This window comes from Oncorhynchus kisutch, linkage group LG2, assembly GCF_002021735.2.
Source record: "Oncorhynchus kisutch isolate 150728-3 linkage group LG2, Okis_V2, whole genome shotgun sequence".
Classification (NCBI taxonomy): Eukaryota; Metazoa; Chordata; class Actinopteri; order Salmoniformes; family Salmonidae; genus Oncorhynchus; species Oncorhynchus kisutch.
Window position 1 is genome coordinate 45,652,239 of NC_034175.2, and position 17,505 is coordinate 45,669,743.

General features: G+C 41.2%; 1 protein-coding gene across 1 annotated transcript; it reads right to left on the bottom strand.

Annotated features, from left to right (window-relative positions):
* Positions 1-2,679: 2,679 nt before the first annotated feature.
* Positions 2,680-16,631, bottom strand: LOC109867241 (interleukin-1 receptor-like 1). The gene is made up of 12 exons (XM_020456300.2): positions 16,348-16,631; positions 8,334-8,378; positions 8,024-8,123; positions 7,644-7,884; positions 6,800-6,983; positions 6,471-6,621; positions 6,086-6,154; positions 5,861-5,990; positions 5,534-5,682; positions 4,154-4,285; positions 3,625-3,789; positions 2,680-3,524 (listed from the first exon to the last, which is right to left on the bottom strand). The coding sequence occupies exons 1-12, from the start codon at positions 16,378-16,380 to the stop codon at positions 3,085-3,087; spliced, it is 1,839 nt and encodes a 612-aa protein (XP_020311889.2). The 5' UTR covers positions 16,381-16,631; the 3' UTR covers positions 2,680-3,084.
* Positions 16,632-17,505: the final 874 nt, after the last annotated feature.

Below are 17,505 nucleotides of genomic sequence, written 5' to 3' on the forward strand. Positions count from 1 at the left end.
GAGGGCAGAAATGATTAAATATTAAAGCATTAGACCTCTCACTAAAGGCATCAGTTATGTAAAAGTTATACTTAAATCCAAAAGGGTTCTCTAGAAAATTGGTAGGAATGTCTCATCCTATGTTCAAGAATGGCCTTTTCCCCTTTATTCAGATTACACCTGCTCACTTTGGGTTGTTTGAAAAGTAAATAATCTACAAAATATAGTTATTTTTTAAACAAGCCTTAGTTGGTTGCAATTTCAGTCAATCCACCTGAAAAGACAGAACAAATAATACAACAAATATTGTGGTTAAACTCAAAAATACTAATTGATTAAAACATTTGTTTTTGAAGAATTGTTTAAAAAAAAGGTATAATTTTTGTGAATGATATAAATAGGACTGGTGGAGTTGTCACACATGCAGCTAACACAGACATTTGGAAAAGTCTGCTCTGCAGAAAAGTACAGCCAACTAATTGCAGCCTTACCACAAAAATGGAGGAGGCAAGTAGAAGGGGAAAAAAGTATGGAACTTGTATGTCGGCCCTGTATTAAAGAATATATAAGGACCAAAAACAAAAACGGACATCTGTGCCATATACAGTTGAAGTCGGAAGTTTACATACATTTAAACTCAGTTTCACACAATTCCTAACATTTAATCCTAGTAAAAAGTCCATGTCTTAGGTCAGTTAGGATCACCACTTTAATTTAGGAATGTGATAATAATAATAGTAGAGACTGATTTATTTCAGCTTTTATTTCTTTCATCATATACCCAGTGGGTCAGAAGTTTACATACACTCAATTAGTATTTGGTAGCATAGCTTTTAATTGTTTAACTTGGGTCAAATGTTTTGGGAAGCCTTCCACAATAAATTGGGTGAATTTTGGTCCATTCCTTGATTGAGGTCAGGGCTTTGTGATGGCCACTCCAATACCTTGACTTTGTTGTTCTTAAGCCATTTTGCCACAACTTTGGAAGTATGCTTGGGTTCAATGGAAGACCCATTTGCGACCAAGCTTTAACTTCCTGACTGATATCTTGAGATGTTGCTTCAATATATCCAATTTTAAGTTCCTCATGCTGCCATCTAATTTGTGAAGTGCACCAGTCCCTCCTGCAGCAAAGCACCCCCACACTATGATGCTGTCACCCCCGTGCTTTATGGTTGGGATGGTGTTCTTCAGCTTGCAAAACCCTTTTCCCTCCAAACATAAATCAAAATCAAATTTTAATTTGTCACATACACATGGTTAGCAGATGTTAATGCGAGTGTAGCGAAATGCTTGTGCTTCTAGTTCCGATAATGCAGTAATAACCAACAAGTAATCTAACTAACAATTCCAAAACTACTGTCTTATACACACAAGTGTAAGGGGATAAAGAATATGTACATAAAGATATATGAATGAGTGATGGTACAGAGCAGCATAGGCAAGATACAGTAGATGGTATCGAGTACAGTATATACATGAGATGAGTATGTAAACAAAGTGGCATAGTTAAAGTGGCTAGTGATACATGTATTACTTAAAGATGCAGTAGATGATAGAGTACAGTATATACGTATACATATGAGATAATATAGGGTATGTAAACATTATATTAGTTAGCATTGTTTAAAGTGGCTAGTCATATATTTTACATCATTTCCCATCAATTCCCATTATTAAAGTGGCTGGAGTTGAGTCAGTGTGTTGGCAGCAGCCACTCAATGTTATTGGTGACTGTTTAACAGTCTGATGGCCTTGAGATAGCTGTTTTTCAGTCTCTCGGTCCCAGCTTTGATGCACCTGTACTGACCTCGCCTTCTGGATGATAGCGGGGTGAACAGGCAGTGGCTCGGGTGGTTGTTGTCCTTGATGATCTTTATGGCCTTCCTGTAACATCGGGTGGTGTAGGTGTCCTGGAGGGCAGGTAGTTTGCCCCTGGTGATGCGTTGTGCAGACCTCACTACCCTCTGGAGAGCCACCACAATCAGTGGGCCATAGCAATGGCCATTATGGTCAAACAGTTCTAGTTTTGTTATCAAACCAGAGGACATTTCTCCAAAAAGTAATCTTTGTCCCCATGTGCAGTTGCAAAACGTAGCCAGGCTTTTTTTATGGCGGTTCTGGAGCAGTGGCTTCTTCCTTGCTGAGCGGCCTTTCAGGTTATGTCGATATAAGACTTGTTTTACTTTGGATATATGTACTATTGTACCTGTTTCCTCCAGCATCTTCACAAAGTCTTTTGCTGTTGTTCTGGGATTGATTTGCACTTTTCACACCAAAGTAAATTCATCTCTAGGAGACAGAACAAATCTCCATTCTGAGCGGTATGACGGCTGTGTGGTCCCATGGTGTTTATACTTGGGCACTATTGTTTGTACAGATGAACATGGTACCTTCAGGCGTTTTGAAATCACTCCCAACGATGAACCAGACTTGTGGAGGTCTTGGCTGATTTCTTTGCATTTTCCCATGATGTCAAGCAAAGAGGCACTGAGTTTGAAGGTAGGCCTTGAAATACATCCACAGGTACTCCTCCAATTGACTGAAATTATGTCAATTAGACTATCAGAAGCTTGACGTCAACTGTATGTCACTATGGCAGCTGTCATAGACAGGTTGGTTGTTTAGCAACAAAACAGACGTGCACAAATATGGGGCACAACAGAACGGGTTGGTTTAGATTGTTGACAACATGTAAGCTATGTTTAGTCTCCAATGTTTATTGAAAACATAAAAAAGTTACACAATGAACACTTGTTCTCTCACAAATACATTGTTACAGTTGTTGGTTAGTAAGCAAGGACATTTTGCCATATTAGCATAGACGTGACATCAGTCAAAATACCTAAAAACAAGACATGGAATCAAGAACAAGATAAAACTAGCTGAAATTAGCCACTTACTATTCCCCACATGGCAGTTTCTTGTCATTGTTGCTAGCCATCCAGAATCACAACAACACACGGCCTTCTGCCACATTGTACACATCGTTTTTGTGACGTGCTCAGCTAACCTGTGTATATCGCTGCACAGCACTGGAATAATTAATGATATTTCTATGAATGGAATAAGGATTTTCAGAGAACCCAGACCTCCACACGCACTTCAAGTCCTCAGACCAGATTGTTCACATAGAACAGTCATTAACTGGCTGTCAAAACTAGTTGAGCGCGGCCAAGGCATCATGTAACGCACCCTCTTCCAGAAGCTTGAGTTGGGCAGCGTCGACCCACGCCTTCCCTCATGCCAGATTAAGGGGGCATTCTTGCGGACTAGGTGCTGCAGGCCGGGGGGCAGGTGTGTGTAGCCACCCTCCCCCATGTCCCCCAGCTGGATGAGGATGACGTTCATCTCACTGTGGACCAGAGCCTGGAGGAGCCCCACCTGACAGTCATAGTCCTCCGCTGTGGTCAACGAAGACGAGTAGCCCCATTGGCCACATGACCCTTGACCTCCTGAGCCTGACCATGTGCTTGAGCTGGGGGTCAGGATGACAATCAGCCTCCTGCTCAGCCGCATGCAGTCCTCCACCAACTCCATGTCGTCTGGGGACAACAGAACAGAGAGGAGAGGGAGAAGTTAACTTTTGACTTTAGTAATGTTTATTGCTTCTTAGAGGGTAGGACACAGTCTGAAAGAACCAACCTTCTCCAGGTAAGTCGTCTCTGCCGTGGATGAAGAGTCTAAAGCCACACTTCTGCTCCAGGACAGTGGGCAGAACAATGCTCACAAAGTGATACAATTTCTCCTCCCTTTCCTTGTCTACGCCATCCATCTGGTAGACAACGTAAGCATCATAGACCTTCCCATCTGAAATCTCAGACAGAGAGGTGTCTGTCAAATCTCAGCAGGAAAGGAGTAGATTGTAGAGATTTGATTAAATTCGAGTTGAACTGAAATTGAGTTATTTTAATATAAATTTGCTCATTACTTCTACACTTGCAGTGGGATTGACCCCAGCCGGGACCTGTTGAGAAGGGCCTACTGCAGACAACTGCACTGCACAATCAGTGGGCCATGCTTCAGTGTGGTGACTAAGAACTAAATGTAGTAATATGTTTATATGGTATCCAATACTATATAGATCATGTAGGCTGAATAAGCATTTCTGTACAATGAAACATCTTTGTGAAATAGCATCATTACACTTCAGTGGGTGGCTAGATGTTCTTACCCTCAGATCGACCACAGCATTTGAAAACTCCACGGAAGAGAAGCGCCAGATCGATGTCAAAGACTTTGACGGCCACAGCAGCTAGCAAGAAGAAGAGCAGTACCACCACACATAGACCCATAAACATAAACCCTGTTGGGGGGGGGGGGGGACAGGGAGAACACAACACCAAGAAAGTTACAGAGTTTGCATGTGTGATTTTGTGTGTCTGTGTGACATATACAGTTGAAGTCGGAAGTTAACATACACCTTAGCCAAATACATTTAAACTCAGTTTCACAATTCCTGACATTCACTGTCTTAGGATCACCACTTTATTTTAAGAATGTGAAATGTCAGAATAATAGTAGAGAGAATGACTTATTTCAGCTTTCATCACATTCCCAGTGGGTCAGCATTGCCTTTAAATTGTTTAACTTGGGACAACCGTTTCGGGTAGCCTTCCACAAGCTTCCCACAATAAGCTGGGTGAATTTTGGCCCATTCCTCCTGACAGAGCTGGTCTGAGTCAGGTTTGTTGGCCTACTTGCTCGCACTCACTTTTTCAGTTCTGCCCAGATTTTCAATAGGATTTGAGGTCAGGGCTTTGTGATGGCCACTCCAAATACCTTGACTTTGTTGTCATTAAGTAATTTTGCCACAACTTTGTAAGTATGCATGGGGTCAATGTCCATTTGGATGACCCATTTGCGACCAAGCTTTAACTTCCTGACTGATATCTTGAGATGTTGCTTCAATATATCCTTATCATTTTCCATCCCTCATGATGCCATCTAGTTTGTGAAGTGCACCAGTCCCTCCTGCAGCAAAGCACCCCCACAACATGATGCTGCCACCCCCGTGCTTCACAGTTGGGATGGTGTTCTTCAGCTTGCAAGCCTCCCCCTTTTTCCTCCAAACATAACGGTGGTCATTATGGCCAAACAGTTATGTTTTTGTTTCATCAGACCAGAGGACAATCTTTCTCCCCATGTGCAGTTGCAAACTGTAGTATTGCTTTTTTATGGCGGTTTTGGAGGAGTGGCTTCTATAGGACTCGTTTTACTGTGGATACAGATGCTTTTGTTACTGTTTCCTCCAGAATCTTCACAAGATCCTTTGCTGTTGTTCTGGGATTGATTTGCACTTCTCGCACCAAATTACGTTCATCTCTAGGAAACAGAAAACATCTCCTTCCTGAGCGGTATGACGGCTTCGTGGTCCCATGGTGTTTATACTTGCATACTATTGTTTGTACAGATGAACGTGGAGTGGTTGATGGAGTGATGTAATTTGTAGTGGTTGAAAACCTAGTTTTAATGACTCCAACCAAAGTTTATGTAAACTTCCAACTTCAACTGTATGTCTGTGTGATGTTTGTTTTAGAGTGTGTGCACTAACCTCTTAGCTTGAGAGTAACTACTACATAATCCCATTTCTGGTCGTTCATTGCAACACATGTGAACTTTGACTGGAGGTCCCTCATAGTCACTGTGTTTATGGTCAGGATAGCTGTGAAGATACTCCGCATTGAAGATACCTCCACCTCGCTACAGTAACACATACACACAAAACATTCACACAGCGAATTCTCAACGGTGAATCTGGGGTCTTGCTTTCAAGGAAATGTGGTAATTCTGTAACCTTGTTCTCAAAAATCAAATGTGTGTGTGCTTGTGTGTATGCATGAATCCATATGTGTGTGTGTGCATGTGTGTGTGTACCTACCTGGTGGTGTTCACCGAGTAGCCTTGCTGCTGCAAGTGCACTTTCACTCCATTTATCTCCCACCACACGTGACAGTTGTCTTCAATGTTCTGCCCACAAAACGCCTCACACCTCAACTTCTTTGTGGTGTCTATGAAGAATAAGAGATACTATGAAGACAGAGAGATATACCAGGCAAACCAAATCAAGCACAACACAAGTATTTGAGCCAGGTTTGATCCCTACACAGGTCAGTGGTCTCTGTGCTTCCGTTTATAGGCAGGTTGATCTGAGGAGGATGCGAGGCAGAGGGAGCTGAAGGAGACAAACACACAGTTTAGTCAGAAAGATACTTTTGGATACATCCAAAACGTTGTTATTGATGATTGTTGCTGTCACAAAGACCACATGTGATATGAGGGTCACTTTTGATGTTTTTGATTCTGTTTGTTTGATATAAATGGAGGCTAATGTACCTAGTGTAGCCTAATAACCCGCTGTAATGCAGCCTAGAGTTTCCATGTTTGCTGACCCTGCTGCCATCTTGGATGAGGTTTCAGCAAAGCTAAAATCAAATAAATAAACTGCTGAGAGGATTGACAGAGCGGTCATCAAGTCACAACCTACATACCTTGGATCTTTAGTCTCCTGGATGCAGAAGTTTTGAGAACCGTCCCATTGTGCTCCCACGTGCACACACACGTATAGATGCCCTCGTCTGCTTTGGAGGCGCCATACACCCACAGATTTCTCTCAGACTCGTTTGGAATGAGACTGAAATTCTGAAATTAAAGACAAACAATTTGACATACATCTTTGCTGAAATAGCAGTAACACACCTGATTCCACTCATTAAGAGCCGGTGCCACCCTTAGGAGCTTTAGGACAGGAGTTGAGAACCAATGTTGAATAGTTTTGCAGACTTGAGGTTTGTGTTAGCATTCCGGTCATGTTCAGTACCTTATACCAGGCTATGTTCTCTTTTCCATCCTGGCATAGTTTTTCCACGGGGTCAGGACATGGGATAGCAATGTTGTCTGCTGACTCTGAGATATCGTTAAACAGGACTGAATGATCAAACGGTTGTGCTTTGACAACAATCACCTCTGTCACAAACATTAGGCAGGTGTCTGCTGCCTTTCTCCTGGAACATAAGCATATACAGTGTAACAGTTATCCAAAAGGTAACCAACAGGGTTCTAACTGGGGGCCAGCCGAAGAACCCTTTTAGGCTGTAGAGAACAAATGTTTTTTTGTAAGAGTATATCTAGCCTGAAACTAAGCAGTATAAAAACATGGAAGTTACGAGTCTTGGTTGGTCCTTCAGTGGGTCGAATATTGAGACAAAATATCCACAGGAAAGTATTATTTACCCAACGTTTTAGAGTGACAGAACTGCCGTTGAAATTTCTATCATCAAAACCATGTAAACACCTGCAGAATTTGTGTCAATATGCATGCATCATTGTGCATGTCCTTCCGTCTTGTGCTTGGTCAGGAGCAAACATCTTTATTGCCACACACAGAGTTCTGCATTTTGAAGTCGGTAATAATAGTTCTGTGGATATTTTGTCTCCAATTTCAAGTCGGCAGAGTAAGTTCGAATATAATTTTATTCAACGTTCATGCATGAGAATGGACCCTAAGGTTTGTTCTTTGTAAATGTGCATGCCTACCCTAGCCCTATGTACACATCCAGGTTCAACACTAACCCTAGACTCAACCCTCACCCTCCCAAACAGGGCTCCCCCGCTCTCAATGACCAATGTAACCCCTAAACACACACACACACTTGTTGTATTACCAGTAGGTGTAGTACTGATCAGAGTCGTTGATTAAAAGGGGGAGGAAGAAGAGCACCGGTCCATGATGATGCACACGCTCTTCCTCAGAGGACGGGAGCTCTTGGGTTCTGTTTCTGTACCAGGTAAACTCAGTCACGCTGGCCCAAACCAACTCACTCAGGTCATAGTAGGCTGGCAAACTAAGGGCCTCCCCCTCTGTCACAGTAGTTTCATACTTGTCACATAGTTGACATGGGGACTCTGACAAAACATGAACATACATTACCCGATTAAGTTGCATGTGAAGGAAAAGAGGTCTATTGTTCAAGGTACAATATATTCACTATGCCTTGTAATAATGGGATGTAGAAATGTGTGAAATCTGAAGAAGATGCTATACCTGTGTAATGACCTATTGTAGTGGGGTTTAAGGACATTTCTCTCTGGGCAGAAATCCTAGTCAAACTGAGGAGCACGAACATGAGACCACCATCCACCAACTACAAGACAAGGGGAACAAAAAAAATAATGTTACCTTATTGTAAAGTCGGACAGGAACTATCATTCTACACAAGACCCTATAATAAAACATCAGGACCATGCTTTACTTGTTTTTACAATAAATTACATACTTATTTTCAAGAGGGAATAAAATACATATGCAGAAAACATTTTTAGGTTGAGAGTGAAGAATTACTGAAAGAGCTTACCCTGAATGTGAAGGAGCACATTTTCTGCAAAACAGGAACTTGCAACTAGAAAGAACAAAAGTCACATTTCTCTTTCAATATCTTGTTAGGATATCCTGTTATAGATACAGCAGAAATTATGAAAATTGAAATGTTGACATAATATGGATGATTGAAATGGCCATTTAACATATCAAGCTTGAATGAAGAAACCATGACCTCTATGGAAAATATAGAGGTTTAAAAAAAAAATCATCAAATCACTTTGGTGCTATTTTCACAAGCATAAAGTGAGTTTTTTTTAAACTCTTAGTACAAAACTCCAAGCTGGTAACACTTAATGCAGAAAGTCACATTCGAAACCTTTTTGTGCATTAATTTGGTTTGGAGACGTATTTTACCACACAACCTATTATCCAAAATATAAGTTTACTGTGAAATACCATGCAAACATTTATTTAAATCAGCAAACACTTCTCAATTTAGTCATGTTAACAACCAGTTAATCCATTAGAAAAAATGCTGTACAGTAAATTGCAGTACATTACACTGTTTTCACATTAGGCAATACACTTGCAATACCCATCAAATATACTGAAAATCTAATTGCCATAATTTCTGTGATCAAAGGTTCATTGAATACATCTTTCACAATAATTGATGCAAAATAGAAATGTATTGTTCAGATATAAATTACAGCTAGGAATGAATCTTTTCCCCAAAATCTACCAAGTTTTAATCCAGGTAATAATTCATATTTATCCAGTGACCATTTAAAGCGTTTAAAACCAAGATATGGTCTCTATGCCAGGGTTCTCCCCAAATAAGAGAGCGCTGAGCTACCTTGTTGACTTGGCTGCGTCACTATGTAATGATTTCAGATCAAATTAAACTGATATTTAGTAATGAGTATATATTTGATCACCAATTACATTATTGTGAATTTTGAAACAGGCTGTTTATAAATTCAGAGTTTTATCATGTTCCTCAATTAATTACGTCCATCCATGTCTGAGGACACCGGGAGATGTAGAAACCAGCCACTAGGGGCAACAGTGAGGGATGTTACCTTCAAGTAGGTTTCGGTTTTGCTGGGGTGTTGTGGATGGGCTTAAGCATCTGCTTCTGGTGTAAAAGGTTGCATTTTTTTTTTAAGCCTATCGCAAAACTTAACCATTCTGAGCTAATACATACCCTTAATATTTTGGAGTTAATGACTAAACTTAACCTTAAACACTTCCAAAATTTGACATTTGGAACAACTTTTTGTTCGTATGAGAAACATGAATGAACGTCTAATATTTGTTGCAGCATTCAGCGCATTTCAGCAGTAGGCTACCTCAACACAGAGTGCGCACAGGAAGTGCAGAACACATCCCGAGCATAGCTTTGTTGAATCATAAAAACTTTGTAACAGTAGTCAAACAAAAGTCAAATGAGCAATGTTGCTAAGCTTGCTAGATAATATCCTTCAAAGAACGACCGAACATTTTGTTACATTACAGCCTTATTATAAAAGGGATTCAATTGTTTTTTTTCCACACAACACTGAAATGGCAACGCAAAAGCAGGTTTTTGGAAATGTTTGCAATTAAAAAATAAAAAGATATTTAAGTTTATATATATATATATATATATATATAAACTTAAATATGAGTTTTCTTGGGTATGACGCTACAAGCTTGGCACTGTATTAGAGTTTCTCCCATTCTTCTCTGCAAACCCTCTCAAGCTCTGTCAAGTTGGATGGGGAGTGTCACTGCACAGCTATTTACAGGTCTCTCCAGAGACGTTTGATCAGGTTCAAGTCCTGGCTCTGGCTGGGCCACTCAAGGACATGCAGAGACTTGTCCCGAAGCCACTCCTGTGTTTTCATGGCTGTGTGCTTACATACAAATCATGAAAATCCAGACAGAAAATATTTACACAAGAAGCAATCTAATATCACACAGTCAAAACTCTCCGTCGTTTAGTTAAGTTCACCATTCTGCGATTCTTCCTGTTGGAAGGTGAACCTTTTGCCCGTCTGAGATCTTGAGCGCTCTGGAGCAGGTTTTCATCAAGGATCTCCCTATCCCTTGCTCCGCTCATCTTTCCCTCGATCCTGACTAGTCTCCCAGTCCCTGCCACTGAAAAACAACCCCACAGCATGATACTGATGCATGATAAGAATTTGTTCTTAACTGACTTGCCTAGTTAAATAAAACTTGTATGATGTTTTAAACTTTGTATTGTACTACTTTGTGGATGTCCATCATCCATTTCGTATTTTATGTTACGAATTACAATTTGTTATGGCTAATGTTAGCTCGGTTATCTAGGTGGTTAATGTTCGCTAGCCTAGGGGTTAGAGTTAAGGTTATGGTTAGGAGTTAGATTAAAGGGTTAAGGTTAGGGTCGCAAGTAGTTGAAAAGTTTCTAATGATCTAAAATGCTAAGGTTGTCCGTGATGAGATTCGAGCATGTAACCTCTGGGTTGCAAGACATTAACTTGATATGCCTGACCAACCACCCTACTTTCATTTTTGAGTTAAGTAACCTTCTCCCTTATGTAACCATACCAAATGTAAGGTATAATACTCATTTGCATGTCCCGGATTTACATTTACTATGTTACGTCCAGGCTGCAGTCTGCAGTAGTTTAGGAGTTGTGGGGCAAACGATTGAGCTCATCTCCACAGTGTCCTTCCCATAATTCCAAACTACAATACCCATCAGACACTGTCGCAGTCCAACCTCTCCTTCAAATATCTATCAGTCCAGGGTTGCGTTTCGAAAATCAAAGTACACAGCCCTCGGCCCTTGGGTGAATCCCCGCGGCCATATTTCTTGTCGGTCCAAATTATTAGCAGGGTAGTTTGCAACGGTAGCCCCTCAGCCCTCATTTCTAATGGAGTTTGCAAGTGTACAATTATGTCCACTTCGGGGCCTGAAACGCCCCATAATTAAATTTGCGATGATTGTACACCAGCTAAGAAAAGTCTTCCAAAACGTCAATATGTAGTCAACATACAAGTGTAACTAAAAACAAATGTAAATAAGTTAGAAATTGTGCTACTAATGCCCAAACACGTGTCATAAAATCGATTTTGTTTTTGTTTGGTTAGCTTCTGGAAATTGTATAAATATTTTTTTCTTATTCACACTAATGTTAGTTTGCTAATTAATTTGCTAGCTATCATACAGTAGGTATATATTAATAATTATATAGTTAATATAAAGTAGACATACAATCATGATTGACATAGCGCAAACAAAGCACCCACAAGCTACCAATAGCTGAAAACACAAACATCGCGGGATGATCGAGTGACAAATTTCCAGGCAAGGGTGGTCCATTTAAAAATGATTCCTTCCTCCCTAGCCCTGCAACTCGTCAGACATCAGAAGTATCCACTTCATTTGATGGATGTGCAACATAGCTTCAGCGTGTAAATCAGCTAGAAAGATGTGTCAGCAATCGAGTAATTGTCTCTGGCCCCCTTCCAGTTAGGGGGAGTGATGAGCTCTACAGCAGAGTCTCAACTCAATTGCTGGTTGAAAACTTTCTGCCCATCCCAAATGATAGCATTTGTAGATAATTGGCCCTCTTTCTGGGACTCACCCACAAGCAGGACCAAGCCTGGCCTGCTGAGGAGTGAAGGACTCCATCCTAGCTGGCTGGGAGCTCTTTTCTTATCTACCAACATAAACAGGGCTCTAACTCCTCTAGCTCCACAATGAAATAGGGTGCAGGCCAGGCAGCAGGCTGTTAGCCAGCCTGCCAGCTTAGTGGAGTCTGCCACTAGCACAGTAAGTGGTCAGCTCAGCTATCCCCATTGAGACTGTGTCTGTGCCTCGACCTGGGTTGGGCAAAACTAAACATGGCGGTGTTCGCCTTAGCAATCTCACTAGTATAAAGACCTCCTCCATTCCTGTCATTATTGAAAGAGATAGTGATACCTCGTATTCACATCTCAAAATAGGGCTACTTAATGTTAGATCCCTTACCTCAAAGGCAATTACAGTCAATGAACTAATCACTGATCATAATATTGATGTGATTGGCTTGACTGAAACATGGCTGAAGCCTGATGAATTTACTGTGTTAAATGAGGCCTCACCTCCTGGTTATACTAGTGACCATATCCCCCATGCATCCCGCAAAGGCGGAGGTGTTGCTAACATTTACGATAGCAAATTTCAAATTACAGAAAAAAATACATTTACGTCTTTTGAGCTTCTAGTCATGAAATCTATGCAGCCTACTCAATCACTTTTTATAACTACTGTTTACAGGCCTCCTGGGCCATATACAGCGTTTTTCATTGAGTTCCCTGAATTCCTATCGGACCTTGTAGTCATAGCAGACAATATTCACATTTTTGGTGACTTTAATATTCACGTGGAAAAGTCCACAGACCCACTCCAAAAGGCTTTCGGAGCCATCATCGACTCAGTGGGTTTTGTCCAACACGTCTCTGGACCTACTCACTGTCACAGTCATACTCTGGACTTAGTTTTATCCCATGGAATACATGTTGTGGATCTTTATGTTTTTCCTCATAATCCTGGACTATCGGACCACCATTTTATTACGTTTGCAATTGCAACAAATAATCTGCTCAGACCCCAACCAAGGAGCATCAAAAGTCGTGCTATAAATTCACAGACAACACAAAGATGCCTTGATGCCCTACCAGACTCCCTCTGCCTACCCAAGGACGTCAGAGGACAGAAATCAGTTAACCACCTAACTGAGGAACTCAATTTAACCTTGCGCAATACCATAGATGTAGTTGCACCCCTAAAAAATAAAAACATTTCCCATAAGAAACTAGCTGCCTTGTATACAGAAAATACCAGAGCTCTGAAGCAAGCTTCCAGAAAATTGGAACGGAAATGGTGCCACACCAAACTGGAAGTCTTCCGAGGAGCTTGGAAAGACAGTACCATGCAGTATCGAAGAGCCCTTACTGCTGCTCGATCATCCTATTTTTCCAACTTAAATTAGGAAAATAAGAACAATCCGAAAAAATATATATACTGTCGCAAAGCTAACTAAAAATAAGCATTCCCCAAGTGAGGATGGCTTTCACTTCAGCAGTAATAAATTAATGAACTTCTTTGAGGAAAAGATCATGATTATTAGAAAGCAAATTATGGACTCCTCTTTAAATCTAGGTATTCCTTCAAAGCTCAGTTGTCCTGAGTCTGCACAACTCTGCCAGGACCGAGGATCAAGAGACACTCAAGTGTTTTAGTACTATATCTCTTGACACAATGATGAAAATAATCATGGCCACTAAACCTTCAAGCTGCATACTGGACCCTATTCCAACTAAACTACTGAAAGAGCTGCTTCCTGTGCTTGGCCCTCCTATGTTGAACATAATAAATCAGCTCTCTATCCACCGGATGTGTACCAAACTCACTAAAAGTGGCAGTAATAAAGCCTCTTGAAAAAGCCAAACCTTGACCCAGAAAATATTTTTAAAGATATCTTCCATTCCTCTCAATTTTTTTTAAAAAGGCTGTTGCGCAGTAACTCACTGCCTTCCTGAAGACAAACAATGTTTACGAAATGCTTCAGTCTGGTTTTAGACCCCTTCATAGCACTGAGACTGCACTTGTGAAGGTGGTAAATTACCTTTTAATGGCATCAGACCGAGGCTCTTCATCTGTCCTCGTGCTCCTAGACCTTAGTGCTGCTTTTGATACCATCAATCACCACGTTCTTTTGGAGAGATTGGAAACCCAAATTGGTCTACACGGACAAGTTCTGGCCTGGTTCAGATCTTATCTGTCAGAAAGATATCCGTTTGTCTCTGTGAATGGTTTGTCCTCTGACAAATCAACTGTAAATTTCGGTGTTCCTCAAGGTTCCGTTTTAGGACCACTATTGTTTTCACTATATATTTTACCTCTTGGGGTTGTCATTCGAAAACGTAATGTTAACTTTCACTGCTATGCGGATGACACACAATTGGTACATTTCAATGAAACATGGTGAAGCCCCAAAATTGCCCTCGCTAGAAGCCTGTGTTTCAGACATAAGGAAGTGGATGGCTGCAAACGTTCTACTTTTAAACTCGGACAAAACAGAGATGCTTGTTCTAGGTCCCAAGAAACAAAGAGATCTTCTGTTGAATCTGACAATTAATCTTAATGGTTGTACAGTCGTCTCAAATAAAACTGTGAAGGACCTCGGCGCTACTCTGGACCCTGATCTCTCTTTTGACGAACATTTCAAAACGGTTTCAAGGACAGCTTTTTTCCATCTACGTAACACTGCAAAAGTCAGAAACTTTCTGTCCAAAAATGATGCAGAAAAATGAATCCATGCTTTTGTTACTTCTAGGTTAGACTACTGCAATGCTCTACTTTCCGGCTACCCGGATAAAGCACAAAATAAACTTCAGTTTGTGCTAAATACGGCTGCTAGAATCCTGACTAAAACCCCAAAACATTAGTTTTACTGCTAACCTACAAAGCATTACATGGGCTTTCTCCTACCTCTCTCTCTGATTTGGTCCTGCTGTACACACCTACACGTACGCTACGGTCACACGACATAGGCCTCATAATTGTTCCTAGAATTTCTAAGCAAACCGATGGAGGCAGGGCTTTCTCCTATAGAGCGCCATTTTTATGGAATGGTCTGCCTACCCATGTGAGAGACGCAAACTCGGTCTCAACCTTTAATTCTTTACTAAAGACTCATCTCTTCAGTGGGTCATATGATTGAGTGTAGTCTGGCCCAGGAGTGTGAAGGTGAATGGAAAGGGTCTGGAGCAACGAACCGCCCTTGCTGTCTCTGCCTGGCCGGTTCCCCTCTTTCCAATGGGATTCTCTGCCTCTAACCCTATTACAAGGGCTGAGTCACTGGCTTACTGGTGCTCTTTTATGCCATCCCTAGGAGGGGTGCGTCACTTGAGTGGGTTGAGTCACTGATGTGATCTTCCTGTCTGGGTTGGCGCCCTGCCCTTGGGTTGTGCCGTAGCAGAGATCTTTGTGGGCTATACTCGGCCTTGTCTCAGGATGGTAAGTTGGTGGTTGAAAATATCCCTCTAGTGGTGTGGGGGCTGTTCTTTGGCAAAGTGGGTGGGGTTATATCCTTCCTGTTTGGCCCGGGTATCATCAGATGGGGCCACAGTGTCTCCTGACCCCTCCTGTCTCAGCCTCCAGTATTTATGCTGCAGTAGTTTGTGTCGGGGGGCTAGGGTCAGTTTGTTATATCTGGAGTACTTCTCCTGTCTTATCCGGTGTCCTGTGTGAATTTAAGTATGCTCTCTCTAATTCTCTCTTTCTTTCTCTCTCTCGGAGGACCTGAGCCCTAGGACCATGCCTCAGGACTAACTGGCATGATGACTCCTTGCTGTCCCATCTGATATCTGTCCCAGATATCAGCTGATGTAGGAAGGGCTATATAAATACATTTGATGGCAGAGGGGTTAGAGTGTCTTTTAAGTGTTTGGAATGTTGCCCAGCTGTATGTATATATTTCCAGGACAAATACAGAGAAGTTTTAATGTTATTTGACATTTTCTAACACTGGAAAGTTTTTATTGGAAAAATCCAACTCTAACTCCGTAGCGGTGCATGGGTAAAATGTGTTGTGATAATTGCGTTGTTTGTTCTATAACCTGTTAATTCATATGCCTTGCGACCGTGACAAAACCCAAATACATTCAACCACACCTTTGTTTTTATCACAAAACCAGATAGCAACCTCTGTCCAGTGAAGTCCACAATGCATAGTGCATGTACAGTAACAAACCGTTGCATGGCCAAGTAAGTTTCCAACATTTTCGGACCACTAAACAACTATTGACTTAGAACCACAGAGTTACCGCAAGTTACAAAGAAAACATGAGCTGCCTCCACTATTCCATCACCATTTCAACTTTAACATTTAAACATAATCAAATCACCTCTGCTTGGTCTAATACAGTGACAACTAAAATTTACACAATAATTTAGTCCAGTCAACGTAAGATAAATATAATGTGGCTGTCTGATTTCTGTGTGCATGTAGAAAAACATGTTGACTCACCTTACTTGTAGAAAGAAAAAAACGTTTTGTCATTAGCGTTTATCATTTTGTCATACAGTACACGCTTTACATGTTTGTTGTCCTAGGCTTCCTGGCTAAAATGCTTGTTCGCTAGCCAAACCAAATATGTTTATAACTAAACCAAGATAGACCACATCTTGTCCTTTCAAAAAAGAACAAACGAGTTATAGTGGGCAGAGCCAAGCATGCGCTAGCACACGTGCCTATTTCCGTTAGGGAACGTCTACTCTGAAGTGCGCGTGTGCAATTACCCAATTCGCTTTAACACTCCTTCTGAACGACCCACTTTTTTACAACTTTGGCAAAGGGTAAAGTCTACAAAACGTAGTCCACTATGTTTGTAACATATTCTAGTTCTGGGAACATAACATTTAATTTAGATCAAATGTTTAATCGATGAGAAAATTTGCAGAACGTCTGCCAAAATCCATCTCTCCATCTTCTACCACTGCCAGCCACTGCGCTCCCTCTCACTACCATATGTGGTAGTGAGTGGAAACGGCAAGCGGATGCTTCACATTTATACATCCGGTGAAATATCTCATTGTTTTGTGGCATAACTTCAATTCGTGGGCAATGTTATCTAGTTAACATTAACCTTCTACATATAACTACATATAACTTAGATCCTCTCAGGCCAGGCACAACAATGTATGAATTAATGGTTGGATCAGATTTGCCGTTATAATCATTGGCCAGTACGGAGAATTAAGTAAAACCACAAGTCCAAATCCCTATCTCCAGTCGTGTCTAATATAGGAAAGGGACAATTTTAGCTAGCTGGCTAGCTAGCCACCGGCGGACAGCAACACAATGAGTTGCAACAATTCAAGTTTTTCTGTCAATGACATGGAGTAAGTTTTGTAGACTTTACCCTTTAGTTATGATTATTTAATTTATCTTAAAATATATATATACATATAATAATAATATATATATATATATATAATAATCTAGGGCCTCCCAAGTGGCGCTGTATCACAGTGCTTGTGGCGTCACTGCAGACCACTGCAACCAGCTGTGACCGGGAGTCGCAATGGACGGTGCACAATTGGCCCAGTGTCGTCCGGGTTAGGGGAGGGTTTGGCCAAGGGGGCCGCATGACAGGACCTTCGCCTCTCCCAAGCCGGTTGGAAA